The following is a 20000-nucleotide window of genomic DNA, read 5'->3' as shown; positions in this document are numbered from 1 at the left end:
TCTCCTCGCATAATAGTGTGTGTGAGAGAGAGCGAGGCAGAGACAGAGCCAGAGAGAGAGAGAGGGAGACAGAGCCAGAGAGAGAGAGAGAGGCAGAGATAGGCAGAGAGAGGGAGACAGAGAGATACAGAGACAGAGAGAGACAGAGTAGAGAGAGAGAGAGAAAACCAGTGCCACAAGTAACTTCCACAAAGCTGTGAACGATCTGAGACAAGGGAAGAAGGGCCTTCTCTGCCGTCAAAAGGAACATAAAATTCGACCAACCAATTAGGATCTGGCAAAAAATAATTGAATCAGTTATAGAACCCATTGCCCTTGGTTGTGAGGTCTGGTTGTGAGGTCTGGGGTCCGATCACCAACCAAGAATTCACAAAATGGGACAAACACCAAATTGAGACTATGCATGCAAAATACTGCAAAAATATCCTCCGTGTACAACGTAGAACACCAAATAATCCATGCAGATCAGAATTAGGCCGATACCCGCTAATTATCAAAATCCAGAAAAGAGACGTTAAATTCTACAACCACCTAAAAGGAAGAGATTCCCAAACCTTCTATAACAAAGCCATCACCTACAGAGAGATGAAGCTGGAGAAGAGTCCCCAAAGCAAGCTGGTCCTGGGGATATGTTCAGAAACACAAACACACCCCATTGGAAAGAATCAGCCATCAAACAGAGCAAATTGGAATGCTTTCTGGCCATAAAAACAGAGAGTACACAGTAGCAGAATACAGAACATTCTGAAAGTGTTCCCCTTTTCCACATTTTCTTACGTTACAGCCTTATTCTAAAATTGATTTAATTGTTTTTCCCCTCATCAATCTACACACAATAATAACAAAGCAAAAACTGTTTTTTAGAAATGTTTGATAAATAGAAATATCACATTTACCTAATTATTCAGACCCTTCACTGAGTACTTTGTTGAAGCACCTCTGGCAGCGATTACAGCCTTGAGTCTTCTTTGGTATGACGCTACAAGCTTTGCCCATCTGTATTTGGGGAGTTTCTCCCATTTTTCTCTGCAGATCCTCTCAAGCTCTGTCAGGTTGGATGGGGAGTGTTGCTGCACAGCTAAACTCAGCAAAACAAGAAACGTCCCTTTTTCAGGACCCTGTCTTTCAAAGATCATTTGTAAAAATCCAAATTACTTCACAGATCTTCATTGTAAAGGGTCTAAACACTGTTTCCCATGCTTGTTCAATGAACCATAAACAATTAAAGAACATGCACCTGTGGAACGGTCGTTAAGACACGAACAGCTTACAGACGGTAAGCAATTAAGGTCACAGTTATGAAAACTTAGGACACTAAAGAGGCCTTTCTACTGACTCTGAAAAACACCAAAAGAAAGAGGCCCAGGGTCCCTGCTCATCTGTGTGAACATGCCTTAGGCATGCTGCAAGGAGGCATGAGGACTGCAGTTGTGGCCAGGGCAATAAATTGCAATGTCCATACTGTGACACGCCTAAGACAGCGCTACAGGGAGACAGGACGGACAGCTGATCGTCCTCGCAGTGGCAGACCACGTGTAACAACACCTGCACAAGATCGGTACATCTGAACATCACACCTGCGGGACAGGTACATTTTTGAGATGACTAATATTACTGTACACACACACACACAAACATACACACACCTTACTGTCCCCTTTACAATTTTGACCTTGAAACATTTAATTGAAATACTGTGGAGTTCCATTCATTCCTATGGAGGACTGCTCCTAATGGGGTGTGCCAATATTGCTGACCGGTGGCATCAAAGCCTCTCAATGGCTAATACATAGCATCAGCAATCCAGGGTGTATATATATCATTGGATTACGCCCATTCGTCACCCTCGTCCACAACGCCCTAGCAAAATCCATGATGGTAATAGCGCTCACTGTTGCACCTAGTTGTCGCTTTTGAAGGCATTTCCTGACGTCCTCAGGACATGGACAGACGTCCAATTTCAAAGTCAATATTGAGTGATCTGCCTGGTGTATGTGTTTCAAATAGATCTGGACTCGCATTGGCAGAAGACAACCAGAGCAGAACAGAGCAGTGCAAGCAGCGATGACATCAATTACATCATCCAGAAACATGACAGACATTGGATGAATGTGAAATGTTAATATCTTCTGCGGTGGGGAAAAAATTGGCCTCAAAGACAATTACTTGAATAGTTCAATGGATATTCTTCGCACAAAGGTGATAAACAAAGTGTCTTTTTAGGACATTTCTAATTGGACTTTTTGGGGCTCAACTTCAGCTAAACTGCAATAGCGAAGGTGTCCTCTCAGCACAGTGGAATGCTTAGACCAGAACCCTGGGGCCTTGGTGTTCCGTGGTCGTCTCCCATGTGACACACACTGACATGTCAAAGGTCATTGATTCGAGATCTAGGAAGATTACATCTGCTCGACCAATCAGAGATGCTGTGTTTGGTGTCATTGACATTCTCTATGCGACACTTCCCTACATCAAGACCCTCCTTAGTTTTCGCTCTTTTTCTCCTCTTCGGCCATCTGTCTGCTATAGCTTTTGGTTGTTAGCTTGTGGTTGTTAGCTTGTGGTTGTTAACTTGTGGTTGTTAGCTTGTGGTTGTTAACTTGTGGTTGTTAGCTTGTGGTTGTTAGCTTGTGGTTGTTAGCTTTTGGTTGTTAGCTTGTGGTTGTTAGCTTGTGGTTGTTAACTTGTGGTTGTTAACTTGTGGTTGTTAGCTTGTGGTTGTTAGCTTGTGGTTGTTAGCTTGTGGTTGTTAGCTTGTGGTTGTTAGCTTGTGGTTGTTAGCTTGTGGTTGTTAACTTGTGGTTGTTAACTTGTGGTTGTTAGCTTGTGGTTGTTAGCTTGTGGTTGTTAGCTTGTGGTTGTTAGCTTGTGGGGTTTAGCTTGTGGTTGAAAACTTGTGGTTGTTAGCCAAAAAGATGGCGCCAGGGTGGATGGCTGCCGTTTTATTGGCTCCTAACCAACTGTGCTATTTTGTTAGTTTTTTTGCATTGTTTGTGACTTCTTTTACAAAATTTTGCTGCTACTGTCTCTTTTGACCGAAAAGAGCTTCTGGACATCAGAACAGCGATTACTCACCTCGAGTCAGACAGGAAGGATATACTCCAAACACTCGTACAGGCCCTCAGCCCCATCATTCGCTGGAGAAATAAACTGAGATTTTGCAGAAAGAGATTGGGGTGCCTTGTGAGGATCAGGCGACGAGTGGCTAATCTGCCTTTACCATCCGTACTGATAGCTAACATTCAATCGCTGGAAAATAAATGGGACAAACTGAAATCCCGTATATCCTAACAACGGGACATTAAAAACTGTAATATTTTATGTTTCCCCGAGTCGTGGCTGAACAATGACATTAGTAACATACAGCTGGCGGGTTATACACTCTATCGGCAGGATAGCAGAGCAGCCTCTGGTAATACACGGGGCGGTGGCCTATGCATATTTGTAAACAATAGCTGGTGCACGATATCTAAGGAAGTCTCGAGGTTTTGCTTGCCTGAGGTAAAGTATCTCATGATAAGCTGTAGACCACACTATCTACCTAGAGAGTTTTCATTTGTATTTTTCGTAGCTGCCTACATAACACCACAGACCGATGCTTGCACTAAAACCACACTCAAGGAGGTTTATACCACCATAAGCAAACAGGAAAATGCTAATCCAGAGGCGGCTCTCCTAGTGGGCTGGGACTTTAATGCAGGGAAACTTAAATCAGTTTTACCTAATTTCTATCAGCATATGAAATGTGAAACCAGAGGGGGAAAAAACTCTAGACCACCTTTACTCCACACACAGAAACGCGTTCAAAGCTCTCCCTCACCCTCCATTTGGCAAATCTGATCAAAATTCTATCCTCCTGATTCCTGCTTACAAGCAACAATTTGAAGCAGGAAGCAACAGTGACTCAGTCTATAAAAAAGTGGTCAGATGAAGCAGATGCTAAACTACAGGACTGTTTTGCTAGCACAGACTGGAATATGTTCTAGGATTCTTCCGATGGCATTGAGGAGTACACCACATCAGTCACTGGCTTCATCAATAAGTGCATCGGTGACGACATCTACACAGTGACTGTACGTACATACCCCAACCAGAAGCCATGAATTACAGGCAACATTCGCACTGAGCTAAAGGGTAGAGCTGCCGCTTTCAAGGAGCGGGACTCTAACCTGGAAGCTTATAAGAAATTCCACTATGCCGTCCGACAAACCATCAAACAGAAAAAGCATCAATACAGGACGAAGATCAAAACGAACTACACCGGCTCCAATGCACGTCAGATGTGGCAGGGCTTGCAAACTATAACAGACTACAAAGGGAAGCACAGCCGAGAGCTGCCCAGTGACACAGCCTACCAGACGAGCTAAATTACTTCTTTGCTTGATTCAAGGCAAGTAACACTGAAACATGCATGAGAGCATCAGCTGTTCCAGACGATTGTGTGATCACACTCTCCGCAGCAGATGTGAGTAACACCTTTAAACAGGTCAACATTCACAAGGCCGGAGGGCCAGACGGATTACCAGGATGTGTACTCCGAGCATGCGCTCACCAACTGGCAAGTGTCTTCACTGACATTTTCAACCTCTCCCTGTCTGAGTCTGTAATACCAACATGTTTCAAGCAGACCACCATAGTCTCTGTGCCCAAGAACACTAAAGTAACCTGCGTAAATGACTACCAACCCGTAGCACTCACATCTGTAGCCATGAAATGTTTTGAAAGGCTGGTCATGGCTCACATCAACACCAGTATCCCAGAAACCCTAGACCCACTCCAATTTGCATACCACCCAAACAGATCCACAGATGATGCAATCTCTATTGCACTCCACACTGCCCTTTCACACCTGGACAAAAGGAACACCTATTTGAGAATGCTATTCATTGACTACAGCCCCTCCTGTACACCCTGTTCAGTCATGACTGCACGGCCAGGCACGACAACATCATCACTATGTTTGCCGATGACACAACAGTGGTAGGCCTGATCACCGACAACGATGAAACAGACTTTATTTTTTTTTATTTCACCTTTATTTATTAACCAGGTAGGCTAGTTGAGAACAAGTTCTCATTTACAACTGCGACCTGGCCAAGATAAAGCAAAGCAGTGCGACACAAACAACAACACAGAGTTACACATGGAATAAACAAGCGAACAGTCAATAACACAATATGAAAAATAAAGTCTATATACAGTGTGTACAAATTGCGTGAGGAGGTAAGGCAATAAATAGGCCATAGTAGCAAGTAATTACAATTTAGCAAATTAACACTGGAGTGATAGATGTGCAGATGATGATGTGCAAGTAGAAATTCTGGTGTGCAAAAGAGCAAAAAATGAAATAAAAAAAATATCGGGATGAGGTGGGTAAATTGGATGGGCTATTTACAGATGGGCTATGTACAGGTGCAGTGATCTGTGAGCTACTCGGATAGCTGGTGCTTAAAGCTAATGAGGGAGATATGAGTCTCCAGCTTCAGTGATTTTTGCAGTTCGTTCCTATCATTTGCAGTAGAGAACTGGAAGGAAAGGCGGCCGAAGGAGGAATTGCCTTTGGGGGTAACCAGTGAAATATACCTGCTGGAGCGCGTGCTACGGGTGGGTGCTGCTATGGTGACCAGTGAGCTGAGATAAGGCAGGGCTTTACCTAGCAAAGACTTATAGATAACCTGGAGCCAGTGGGTTTGGCGACGATTATGAAGCGAGGGCCAGCCAATGAGAGCATACAGGTCGCAGTGGTGGATAGTATATGGGGCTTTGGTGACAAAACGGATGGCACTGTGATAAACTGCATCCAATTTGCTGAGTAGAGTGTTGGAGGCTATTTTGTAAATGACATCGCCGAAGTCAAGGATCGGTAGGATAGTCAGTTTTACGAGGGTATGTTTGACAGCATGAGTGAAGAAGGCTTTGTTGCGAAATAGGAAGCCGATTCCAGATTTAATTTTGGATTGGAGATGCTTAACCTCTACTTCCTCACAAACCCGGATCCGGGAGCACCCCCATCAGTAAAAAAAAGCTGACTAGCATAGCCTAGCATAGCGTCACAAGTAAATAGTAGCATCTAAATATCATTAAATCACAAGTCCAAGACACCAGATGAAAGATTCACATCTTGTGAATCCAGCCATCATTTCTGATTTTTAAAATGTTTTACAGGGAAGACACAATATGTAAATCTATTAGCTAACCACGTTAGCAAAAGACACCACTTTTTTTACTCCACCATTTTTTTCCTGCATAGGTAGCTATCACAATTTCGAAAAAATAAAGATATAAATAGCCACTAACCAAGACACAACTTCATCAGATGACAGTCTGATAACATATTTATGGTATAGGATAGGTTTTGTTAGAAAAATGTGTATATTTCAGGTATAAATCATAGTTTGCCATTGCAGCCAGCATCACAAATCTCACCAAAGCTCCTAGAATTACTACAGACAGCAACGTGTATTACCAATTTACTCATCATAAAACATTTCTTAAAAATACACAGCACATAGCAATGGAAAGACACAGATCTTGTGAATTCAGACAACATTTCAGATTTTCTAAGTGTTTTACGGCGAAAACACAATAAATCGTTATATTAGCATACCACATTTTCAAACATTACCCCAGCATAGATTCTAGCCAAAGAGAGCGATAACGTCAACATTGCCAAAATATATAAATTTTTTCACTAACCTTCTCAGAATTCTTCAGATGACACTCCTGTAACATCAAATTACACAATCCATATAGAGTTTGATCGAAAATGTGCATATTTAGCGGCACAAATCGTGCTTACACAATGGAAATAGTGTTCAACTACTCAAGCAATCTGGCCGGCGCCATTTTGAAAATACAAATATTTTTATCAAAAACTATTCATAAACTTGACTAAAAAAATACAGGTTGGACATGAAATGAAAGATGTATTAGTTATTAATGCAACCGCAGAGTTAGATTTTTAAAATTAACGTTACTAGACATACAGTGTGCGTTACAGCCAGACTAGTGACGTCACTAATCACCATTATTGAGTTTACATTTTTCTACATAAAAACGGAATAACATCATAAATAGCTCTTACTTTTCGACGAGCTTCCATCAGAATCTTGCCATGGTTGTTCTTTGTCCAAAAGAATCGTTGCTTGGTTGTAAAACGTTGCATTCAACTTCAGATATAGCAGCTAACTATAGCTAACAATTGCTAACATTAGCTAACGTGTCCAAATCCTCAATACGCAATACTGAGGAAATTCCGAAAAATAGCAATATACTCGCATAATCTGATATAACTCGGTTTCAAATAGCTTCGTTATGATGTTTCTAACACCTATATCAAATTAAATTACAGACTGATATATCTAAAGTTCATTACTGCGCGCTCGAAAATGGCATGCCCAGGTCTCTCTCTGCGTAAAGTTCAACGTCGAAAAGATGGCGCACTTCACTCCTTGGTCTTTTATAACCTCTGAGAGTGACGTAGGAAGCCCATTCCACTTCTCATTGCTTACTGACATCCAGGGGAAGGCGGGTGCAGTTCGTGTCGTTCCATAGGATATACACAACTCTTTAAACGCTCTGAGACCTTCGCAAACCCTGTCATGGATTTCGCTGTAGAAAAAATCCTGTTTCACTCAGAGACATAATTCAAACGGCTATAGAAACTAGATAGTGTTTTCTATCCAATAATAACAATAATATGCATATTGTACGATCAAGAATTGAGTAGGAAGCCGTTTCATCTGTAAAGACAATTATGCTAATTTGAAACAGCACCCCCTATAGTCGCAAGAAGTTAACACAGTGTCCAAAGAAGGGCCAGAAGTATACAGAATGGTGTCGTCTGCGTAGAGGTGGATCAGAGAATCACCAGCAGCAAGAGAGACATCATTGATATATACAGAGAAAAGAGTCGGCCCGAGAATTGAACCCTGTGGCAACCCCACAGAGACTGCCAGAGGTCCGGACAACAGGCCCTCTGATTTGACACACTGAACTCTGTCTGAGAAGTAGTTGGTGAACCAGGCTAGGCAGTCATTTGAGAAACCAAGGCTGTTGAGTCAGCCGATAAGAATATGGTGATTGATAGAGTCGAAAGCCTTGGCCAGGTCGATGAAGACAGCTGCACAGTATTGTCTCTTATCCATGGCGGTTATGATATCGTTTAGGACCTTGAGCGTGGCTGAGGTGCACCCATGACCAGCTCGGAAACCAGATTGCATAGCGGAGGAGGTATGGTGGGATTCGAAATAGCCTATATGGAGGAGGTCAGAGGCCTGAACATGTAGTGCAAGGACAACAACTTCTCCCTCAAGGTGATCAAGACAAAGGAGATGGTTGTGGACAAAAGGAAAAGGAGGACCAAGCACACCCCCATTCTCATCGACGGGGCTGTAGTGGAGCAGCTTGAGAGCTTCAAGTTCCTTGGTGTCCACATCACCAACAAACTAACATGGTCTAAGCACGCTAAGACAGTCGCGAAGAGGGCAAGACAAAACCTATTCCCCCTCAGGAAACTGAAAAAATTTGGCATGTGTTCTCAGATCCTCAAAAGGTTTTACAGCTGCACCACCGAGAGCATCCTGACCGGTTGCATGACTGCCTGGTATGGCAACTGCTCGGCCTCAGAGGGTAGTGTGTTTGGCCCTGTACATCACCGGGGGCAAAGCTTCCTGCCATCCGGGACCTCTTTACCAGGTGGTGTCAGAGGAAGGCCCTACAATTTGCCAAAGACTCCAGCCACCCTAGTCATGGACTGTTCTCTCTGCTACCGCACGGCAAGCGGTACCGGTGCGCCAAGTCTAGGTCCAAGAGGCTTCTAAACAGCTTCTAATCAAATGGCTACCCAGAATATTCGCAATGCCCCCCCCCCCCCCCTCTACATTGCTGCTTCTCTTTGTTATTATCTATGCATAGTCACTTTAATAACTCTACCTACATGTACATATTACCTTAATTACCTCGACAACGGTGACTCTGTACCGGTACCCCTTGTATATAGCCCCGCTACTGTTATTTACTGCTGTGCTTTAATTAATTTAACGAGTTATTCTTATCGCTTACTTTTTTAAGGTATTTTCTTAAAACTGTGTTGTTGGTTAAGGGCTTGTAAGTAAGCATTTCACTGTATACCTGTTCTATTCAACTCATGTGACTTGATTTGTGGTTGTTAACTTGTGGTTGTTAGCTTGTGGTTGTTAGTGTAACGGCTTTCCTCTTCCTCTTCATCCGAAGAGGAGGAGCAGGGATTGAACCAAAATGCAGCTTCGTGATATGACATGATATTTATTTAAACAAGACGAAGACGAACACGAAAAACACTTGGAATGACTTACAAAATAATAAACGATGTAGACAGACCTGGACGACGAACTTACATGAAACACGAAGAACGCATGAACAGGAAAAATGACTACATAAAACGAACAAACAAACAAAACCGAAACAGTCCCGTGTGGCATAACAGACACTGACACAGGAGACAACCACCCACAACAAACAATGTGAAAACACCTACCTTAATATGATTCTCAATCAGAGGAGATGAAAACCACCTGCCTCTAATTAAGAACCATATCAGGTACCCATAAACCAACATAGAAACACAAAACATAGACTGCCCACCCAAACTCACGTCCTGACCAACTAACACATACAAAAACTAACAGAAAACAGGTCAGGAACGTGACATAACCCCCCCCTTAAGGTGCAAACTCCGGACGCACCAGCACAAAGTCTAGGGGAGGGTCTGGGTGGGCATCTGACCACGGTGGTGGCTCAGGCTCTGGGCGAGGTCCCCACCTCACCATAGTCAATCCCAGCTTACGTCTCCCCCTTAGAATGACCACCCTCCTATTACACCCACTTAATTTACATGGTAACATCAAGATAAGGGGCAGCACCAGGATAAGGTAGCGCAGGACAGAGAGATAGCTCAAGACAGAGAGGTAGGTCAAGATAGAGAGGTAGCTCAGGATAGAGGGGCAACTCCGGACTGAAGAGCAGCTCCGGACAGAGAGACAGCTCTGGACTGGGGGGCAGTTCTGGATTAATGACAGCTCCGGGCTGAGGGGCTGCTCATGGCTGGCTGACGGCTCTGGACGCTCATGGCTGGCTGACGGCTCTAGACGCTCATGGCATGCTGACGGCTCTGGACGCTCATGGCTGACTGACGGCTCTGGACGCTCATGGCTGGCTGACGGCTCTGGACGCTCATGGCTGGCTGACGGCTCTGGACGCTCATGGCTGGCTGACGGCTCTAGACGCTCATGGCTGGCTGACGGCTCTGGACGCTCCTGTCTGGTTGGCGGCTCTGGCAGATCCTGTCTGGTTGGCGGCTCTGGCAGATCCTGTCTGGTTGGCGGCTCTGGCAGATCCTGTCTGGTTGGCAGCTCTGGCAGATCCTGTCTGGTTGGCGGCTCTGGCAGATCCTGTCTGGTTGGTGGCTCTGGCAGATCCTGTCTGGTTGGCGGCTCTGGCAGATCCTGACTGACGAATGGCTCTAGCGGCTCCTGACTGACTAACGGCTCTGACGGCTCGGGACAGACGGGCGGCTCTAATGGCTCGGGACAGATGGATGGCTCAGACGGCACTGGGCAGACGGATGGATCAGATAGCGCTGGGGAGACAGATGGCTCAGATGGCGCTGGGGAGACGGATGGCTCAGATGGCGCTGGGGAGACGGATGGCTCAGATGGCGCTGGGGAGACGGATGGCTCAGATGGCGCTGGGGAGACGGATGGCTCTGGCCGGATGAGACGCACTGTAGGCCTGGTGCGTGGTGCCGGAACTGGAGGCACCGGGCTAAGGACACGCACCTTCAGGCTAGTGCGGGGAGCAGGGACAGGGCACACTGACCTCTCGAAGCGCATTATAGGCCTGGTGCGTGGTACCGGCACTGGTGGTACCGGGCTAAGGGCACGCACCTCAGGGCGAGTGCGGGGAGAAGGAACAGTGCGTACAGGGCTCTGGAGACGCACAGGTGGCTTAGTGCGTGGTGCCGGAACTGGAGGCACTGGGCTGGAGACACGCACCATAGGGAGAGTGCGTGGAGGAGGAACAAGGCTCTGGAAACGCACTGGAAGCCTGGTGCGTGGTGTAGGCACTGGTGGTACTAGGCTGGGGCGGGAAGGTGGCGCCGGAAATACCGGACCGTTTAGGCGTACTGGCTCCCTTGAGCATTGAGCCTGCCCAACCTTACCTGGTTGAATGCTCCCCGTTGCCCGACCAGTGCGGGGAGGTGGAATAACCCGCACCGGGCTATGTAGGCGAACCGGGGACACCATGCGTAAGGCTGGTGCCATGTATGCCGGCCCGAGGAGACGCACTGGTGGCCAGATATGTAGAGCCGGCTTCATGGCACTTGGCTCAATGCTCAATCTAGCCCTACCAGTACGGGGAGGTGGAATAACCCGCACCGGGCTATGCACACGTACAGGAGACACCGTGAGCTCTACTGCGTAACACGGTGTCTGCCCGTACTCCCGCTCTCCACGGTTAGCCTGAGAAGTGGGCGCAGGTCTCCTACCTGCCCTTGGCCCACTTCCTCTTAGCCCCCCCCCCCCCCAAGAATTTTTACTTTTTTTTCACGGGCTTCACGGGCTTCCGTACCTTCATAACTCTGGTCTTGAGCTTGATTCTCCGGCTTCCAGCCACGTCTCCTTGCTGCCTCCTCATATCGCCGCCTCTCTTCTTTCGCTGCCTCCAGCTCAGCTTTGGGACGGCGATATTCTCCCGGCTGTGCCCATGGACCCTTTCCGTCCAATATTTCCTCCCAACTCCAATAATCCTGTGTAGCAGGCTACTGCTCGAATTCACGCTGCTTGGTTCTGGTTCGGTGGGTGGTTCTGTAACGGCTTTCCTCTTCCTCTTCATCCGAATTGATTGAACCAAAATGCAGCTTCGTGATATGACATGATATTTATTTAAACAAGATGAAGACGAACACGAAAAACACTTGGAATGACTTACAAAATAATAAACGATGTAGACAGACCTGGACACGAACTTACATGAAACACGAAGAACGCATGAACAGGAAAAATGACTACATAAAACGAACGAACAAACAAAACCGAAACAGTCCCGTGTGGCATAACAGACACTGACACAGGAGACAACCACCCACAACAAACAATGTGAAAACACCTACCTTAATATGATTCTCAATCAGAGGAGATGAAAACCACCTGCCTGACAGTTAGCTTGTGGTTGTTAACTTGTGGTTGTTAGCTTGTGGTTGAAAAGTTGTGGTTGTTAACTTGTGGTTGTTAGCTTGTGGTTGAAAAGTTGTGATTGTTAACTTGTGGTTGTTAGCTTGTGGTTGAAAAGTTGTGATTGTTAACTTGTGATTGTTAACTTGTGGTTGTTAGCTTGTGGTTGAAAAGTTGTGATTGTTAACTTGCGCTTGTTAGCTTGCGGTTGTTAGCTTGTGGTTGTCTAATAAAACATGGCTCCAATGTTGAACACAGAAACAAACAGTCAGGTACTGGAGCTGGTTTAGTTCTGAGTAGGGGTTATTGCTAGTTGTGATATACAGAACATCTGGGCTGTGGGGTCCATCTGTGTGTTTTTATAAGGCTTGGAAAACATTTTACAAAACAGAGAGAGACAGAGAGCAGGAGCCGAAGGAGAAGAGAGAGAGGGAGAGAGAGAGAGAGAGAGAGAGAGAGAGAGAGAGAGAGAGAGAGAGAGATAGAGAGAGAGAGAGAGACAGAGACAGAGACAGAGACAGAGACAGAGAGATGGGAAGTCGTCAGAGTTTCCTTAAACAGCTTTCCGGTTTTACTCAGAAATCAGGATTATTATATCTACCCTGAGTGAAAATATAGATGGTAAATGATATTGTTTCTCTCTTTAGATCGAGAGAGTGTATGTGTCAGTATGTGTATGCCACAGCTTTAATAATAGAACGCCCCACTGACCCGCCTCCTTGTCCACAGACCATGGCCACTTTTCTGCCCCCTTCAGTCTCTTATGGAGCGTAAGAGGGGGCTTCTTACCCTCTTTAAGGAGGGTTAAGTCTTTCAGCCCCTCCTCACTTCCCATCCTATCACAGTATTATTGGCCCTGTCCTGTTAGGTTGTTTGTGTAGTATGTGTTTGTTCAGAGACAGCATCTTAGATGTGAGGCAGTTGAGGATTCTTGTGGTTTTTTGGATGTTTTGTAGTGGTCTGACTGTCAAGGGTGAGGGTGTGTGCATGTGCATGTGTTTGCGTGCATGTGTGTGTGTTTGCGTGCATGTGTGTGTGTGCGTGTGTGCGTGTGTTTGCAGGCATTGTGTGCAACAGACTGTTGTGGTTAAGGTTATTGTGCCTGTCAAAGGTTTTGATCAAAGTTAAACAGTCTTTCTCTCTATTTACACTAGAAGCTGTATTTACGTGACTCTCTCTCTCTCCCTCAGGTGCGTCGTTCATGGGCTCGTTTCTGGCCAGCAGTTTGGGCTCTCCCCCGTCTCACCCTGCCTCCCCTTCCTCCCCCTCCTACAGGGGAGGACCTCACTCCAACCCCCCCTCCATCTGGTTCCCCCACTCACATGAAGGTAAGACACACACTCTCACACACATGCGTGTGTTTCGGGAGCCCCTATATCCCCATCGCCCCCATCTCTCAGACCAGGGCCCCTCTGGGCTAACCGATCTCCAACGGTCCCCTTCCTGCTACACACACACACACACACACACACACACACTCACACACACACACACACACACACACACACACACACACACACACACACACACACACACACACACACACACACACACACACACACACACACACACACACACACACACAGGCATGCAGGCACACACACACATGCATGCATGCAGGCACACACACACACACACACACACACACACACACACACACACACACACACACACACACACACACACACACACACACACACACACACACACACACACACACACACACACACACACACACACACACACACACACACACACACACACAAACAACTACACATATGTTTTGTGTCTAGGCACGAACCCTAGAATGGTTAAGGTTAGGCATGAACCCTAGAATGGTTAAGGTAAGGCATGAACTCTGAATGGTTAAGGTTAGGCATGAACTCTGAATGATTAAGGTTAGGCATGAACTCTGAATGGTTAAGGTTAGGCATGAACTCTGAATGATTAAGGTAAGGGTTAAGGTTTGGAATAGGCTTAAAACTAAAATCTTAAAAACAACTTTCTTTTACTGGATTAAAACTTGAAACGTTTGGAATCAGAGACAGATGCTTATGCCCATTCGCCATTCCTGTCCACAGCGCCCTAGCACCTAGCTGGTCATTATATTACATCTTTATCAAGGGTGGAAGCCAGGTCACCCGTGATACAAGTCAGTATTTGACACCAATCCATGTCTGAGGACGTCGGGAGAGGACGTTGAAACTGGCCACTAAGGGCCACAGTGAGAGCTGTTACCTTCAGGCAGGTTTCGGTTTTGCCAGGGCCTCTGATTCCAAAGGTTGAATGTTTGAAACCAGCGATAGAAAGTTGTTTTTGAGATTTTTGTTTTAAGCCTAGTTCATGTCTAACCTTTAGACTTTGGAGTTAAATACTAAACTTAACCTTAAACACTTTGAAATTTGACGTTTGAGAAACATGGATGAACGTCTAATTCTGACGTGAGACTGTGAGAGCTAGTTCGCTTTTGGATAGGTGTGACATGTCTTCTTTTAGCTGTTAACCGTCTGCGGTCACAAAGAAAGGTTGTTTCAGTTATCTACCAGTCAAGTGTGTGTGTGTGTTTGAAGGTCAGGTGAGCTAAAACAAAATTTGTTTTTGTATACTTTTGCAAAAATTTCGAACAACCTGTTTTTGCTTTGTCATTATGGGGTTTTGTGTGTAGATTAACGAGGGGAAACATATATTTAATACATTTTAGAATAAGGCTGTAACGTAACAAAATGTGGAAAAAGTCAAGGGGTCTGAATACTTTCCGAATGCACCGCATATAAAAAAGCAACATAACAGTCGGACAAAGAAAAGTGCGAGTTGCTATTTGGATTCAATTGAATTCATCGAAAGAGGGAGGGTTTAAGTGTGAGCGCCAGACAGCGAGAGCGGGAGACATTTTGAAAGAAAAAAAAAGAGCTGGAGAGAGAGCTGGAGAGAGAGCTGGAGAGAGAGAGAGAGAGCGAGAGAGAGAGAGAGAGAGAGAGAGAGAGATCGACGTCATCGGCTTTCTAGCCATCGCCTTTCTAGCCATCGCCCCTCCATTTTTTATATTTCCATTTGTTTTGTCTTGTTCCATACGTCACCGGCTTTCTAGCCATTGCCTCTCCATTTTTCATATTTCCATTTGTTTTGTCTTGTTCCATACACACCTGGTTTTCATTCCCTAATCACACTGCATGTATTTAGTCCTCTGTTTCCCTCCATGTCTTTGTGTGAAATTGTTTTATGTTATGTGAGTATTGTCACGCGCCAGACTTTTGTTTATGTTCCGTGTTTTGGGCACATTTATGTACTTTTGTGCTTTCGTTTGGACCGGAATAAAAAGTGCGCCTGTTAACCTGTTTGGGCTGTAGGGGCAGTATTGAGTAGCCGGATAAAAGGTGCCCATTTCAAACGGCCTCGTACTCAATTCTTGCTCGTACAATATGCATATTATTATTACTATTGGATAGAAAACACTCTCTAGTTTCTAAAACCATTTGAATTATATCTGTGAGTAAAACAGAACTCCTTTTTCAGCAAACTTCCTGACAGGAAGTGGAAAATCTGAAATCGATGCTCTCTTCTAGGGCCTGCCTATTAAAGTCCTTGATATTTATTCGTTTAGATGCACTTCATACGTCTTCCACTAGATGTCGACAAGGAGTGAGAGAAGAAATTGAGTGTGTAACTTGATCTGGGCTCGAATAAATGCTCTTTGTATGACGTGTCACCAGTTTCCTGTTTTCTGGAGAGCGGGTCAAGGGACCTGGATTTGTCTTCTGATAAGCTGTCGTTATGGACGACTAATATCTCCAGCTTTGATTTTATTTGATACATGTGACAATATCATCGTAAAGTATGTTTTTTCAATATAGTTTAATCAGATTATTTAATTTTTGGGGGGAAATTTGCCGTGTTCCGTTCTCTTTGTTTGTCGACGATGGAGAGATTCGCGCCACTTGGCAAGTGTGCTTGCTAAATCGAGAGGGAAAAAGGCCGTTCTAAATCCAAACAACGATTGTTCCCGACAAAGGACCCCTTGTACAACATTCTGATGAAAGATCAACAAAAGTAGGACCCATTTTATGATGCTATTTCATATATCTGTCGAACATGTTGTGCTAGTCGTTTGCGCCCAGCTTTTGGGTACTCTCTCGCTATACCTAAGCTGGATGTCGTAATGAAGTTATTTTTAGAATTCTAACACGGCGATTGCATTAAGAACTAGTGTATCTATCATTTCCTATACAACATGTATTTTTTTGTTATGTTTATGAATAGTTATTTGGTGAGAATATGTGTGTCAGAAAAAGTGTCAGAAAAATATCCGGACGTTGTGGGAAAAAGATGCTACGTTAGCACAATGTATAACCCCTGATTTCAGCTCTAAATATGCACATTTTCGAACAAAACATAAGTGTATGTATAACCTGATGTTATAGGACTGTCATCTGATGAAGCTTATCAAGGTTAGTCAAAAATTATATATCTTTTGCTGGTTTGTTACGATCGCTAACTTTTGCTACTGGGAAATGGCTTGTGTTTCTGGCTATTGTGGTAAGCTAATATAACGCTATATTGTGTTTTCGCTGTAAAACACTTAACTTCTTGTGACTATAGGGTGTGCTGTTTTCTCATTAGCATAATTTGCATTACAGATTAAACGGCTTCCTACTCAATTCTTGCTCGTACAATATGCATATTATTACTATTATTGGATAGAAAACACTCTCTAGTTTCTATAGCCGTTGGAATTTTGTCTCTGAGTGAAACAGAACTCAATCTACAGCACTTTTCATGATAGGGAGTCAGATTTCAGACATCTTGGCACCTGATCTGGAGTCAGTTTAAAGGTCCGTGTAAACGCTATGGAGAAACAGACACTTCTTACGTCTTCCCCTGGATGTCAGTGCGTGATGACGATTTGAATGGTGTCGATTGCGCAATCAGTCCCTCTATAAATCACCAAATACCGGAAGTAGCTTCCCTTTGCTGCCTGCGTCTTGCGCGAGAAGGACATCGGACTCGCCTCCTTCCAACCTGTTGTTTAGCCAGTAATATTTCTCCGGTCATGTTTTTACCCGTTATAGGTGTTAACAGCATCATAAGGTAGTTAATTTGAACCGTTTTATAGCAATTTAGATCCGTTTAGTGCGATTTTGAGGCATTGCTTTGTTATGCACTTTCAAGCACCGGGCACGTTTCGGGGTCCCGGTCGAACGTTAGTGGGCATTTCGACGGACAGAGGACATCTTTCGACCAAATGAAGATTAGACCCAAGAAAGGATACATTGCCCAAGATACTGATGGAAGATCACCTCATAGTAAGAAATATTTAAGATGATAAATCGTTGTTCTGTAGAAAAATGTTAAACGCACGTTCCGCCATCTTGTTTGCTATAGCTTCGCTTGGCGAACCCTGTATTGCACAGTAAGGATAATTTTAGAAATGTAATTCCGCGATTTCATAAAGAACTAATTTGTCTTTCGATAGCTGTCCAACTTATATTTTTTTAGTCAAGTTTATGAATAGATATCCATGAGACAAGATTACTGTGAAAGAGGGCGACCGACATTTTCAGGCTAGTTTTGCTAGTATTGTCATTGTATAACCACGTTTTTTTATGGCTAAATATGCACATTTTCGAACAAACTCTATATGTATGTTGTAATATGATGTTACAGGAGTGTCATCGGAAGAATTCTGAGAAGGTTAGTGAAAAAATTAATATATTTTGGCGATGATTACGTTATCGCTCTCTTTGGCTTGAATCAATGCTCTGGTAACGTTTGCACATGTGGTATGCTAATATAACGATTTATTGTGTTTTCGCTGTAAAACACTTAGAACATCTGAAATATTGTCTGAATTCACAAGATCTGTGTCTTTCCATTGCTATGTGCTGTGTATTTTTAAGAAATGTTTTATGATGAGTAAATTGGTAAAACACGTTGCTCTCTGTAGTAATTCTAGTCGCTTTGGTGAGATTTGTGATGGTGGCTGCAATGGCAAACTATGGTTTATGCCTGAAATATGCACATTTTTCTAACAAAATCTATCCTATACAATAAATATGTTATCAGACTGTCATCTGATGAGGTTTTTTCTTGGTTAGTGGCTATCAATATCTTAGTTTAGCCGAATTGGTGATAGCTACTGGTGGAGAGAAAAAATGGTGGACAAAGAAAATTGTTGTCTTTTGCTAACGTGGTTAGCTAATAGATTTACATATTGTGTCTTCCCTGTAAAACATTTTAAAAATCAGAGATGATGGCTTGAATCACAAGATCTGTATCTTTCATTTGGTGTCTTGGACTTGTGATTGAATGATATTTAGATGCTACTATTTAATTGTGACGCTATGCTAGCGATGCTAATCAGTGTGGGGAGGGGGGGGGGGGGGGGGGTGCTCCCGGACCCGGGGTAGAGGCTCGTGAAAGGTTAAGAAATCGGAAATATTGGCTGGAATCACAAGATGCCTGTCTTTCATTTGCTGTACACTATGTATTTTTCAGAAATGTTTTATGATGAGTATTTAGGTATTTGACGTTGGTGTCTGTAATTATTCTGGCTTCTTTCGGTGCAATTTCTGATTGTAGCTGCAATGTAAACTGTGATTTATACCTGAAATATGCACATTTTTCGAACAAAACATAGATTTATTGAATAACATGTTATAAGACTGTCATCTGATGAAGTTGTTTGTTGGTTAGTTTGGTTGGTTCTTTGTTAGTTAGGTTGGCTTTGTGCATGCTACCTGTGCTGTGAAAAATGTCTGTCCTTTTTTGTATTTGGTGGTGAGCTAACATAAATATACGTGCTGTTTTCGCTGAGATGAACCTGGAGAAGAGTTCCCTAAGCCAGCTTGTTTGACCCTAAACAGAGAGTACACAGTGGCAGAATACCTGACCACTGTGACTCACCCAAACTTTAGGAAAGCTTTGACTATGTACAGACTCAGTGAGCATAGCCTTGCTATTGAGAAAGGTCGTCATAGGCAGACATGGCTCTCAAGAGAATAAAGGCTATGTGCACACTGCCCACAAAATGAGGTGGAAACTGAGCTGCACTTCCTGACTTCCTGCCAAATGTATGACCATATTAGAGACATATATTTCCTTCAGATTGCACAGATCCACAAGAATTCTTAAACAAACCCAATTTTGATAAACTCCCATATCTATTGGGTGAAATACCATAGAGTGCAATCACAGCAGCAAAATATGTGATATGTTGCCACAAGAACAATTTGCACCTAATATGACATTTGAAACATCATTATTCTTTTGGAACTTATGTGAGTGTAATATTTACTGTTAATTGTTATTGTTTATTTTACGTTAGTTTATTTTCTACTTGCTTTGGCAATGTTAGCATATGTTTCCCATAACAATAAAGCCCGACAATTGAATTGAATTGAGAGAGAGAGACCATCGAGACAGAGAGACAGCGACAGAGAGAGAGAGGGGGGAGAAAGAGAGAGAGAGAGATCCACAATCCACAATCCACAAAAGTGGAGACAAATTTGAACCCAATAACTACCGTGGAATATGCGTCAACAGTAACCTTGGGAAAATACTCTGCATTATCATTAACAGCAGACTCGTACATTTCCTCAATGAAAACAATGTACTGAGCAAATGTCAAATTGGCTTTTTACCAAATTACCGTACAACAGACCATGTATTCACCCTACACACCCTAATTGACAACCAAACAAACCAAAACAAAGGCAAAGTCTTCTCATGCTTTGTTGATTTCAAAAAAGCCTTTGACTCAATTTGGCATGAGGGTCTGCTATACAAATTGAT

At 43.9% G+C, this 20000-nt stretch overlaps 1 protein-coding gene across 6 annotated transcripts in view; it reads left to right on the top strand.

Annotated features, from left to right (window-relative positions):
- LOC129858529 (BAH and coiled-coil domain-containing protein 1-like) overlaps positions 1-20000 on the top strand; it is a 241545-nt gene that overhangs the window by 105657 nt on the left and 115888 nt on the right. For all 6 annotated transcript variants that reach the window (XM_055930490.1, XM_055928897.1, XM_055932074.1 and 3 more), the window contains exon 3: positions 13403-13540. In XM_055930490.1, coding sequence (XP_055786465.1) covers positions 13403-13540 — 138 coding nt within the window. The remainder of the gene's footprint in view (positions 1-13402; positions 13541-20000) is intronic.

The sequence above is a fragment of the Salvelinus fontinalis genome, chromosome 1 (assembly GCF_029448725.1).
Source record: "Salvelinus fontinalis isolate EN_2023a chromosome 1, ASM2944872v1, whole genome shotgun sequence".
Classification (NCBI taxonomy): Eukaryota; Metazoa; Chordata; class Actinopteri; order Salmoniformes; family Salmonidae; genus Salvelinus; species Salvelinus fontinalis.
This window is presented reverse-complemented; position numbering and strand designations above follow the sequence as displayed.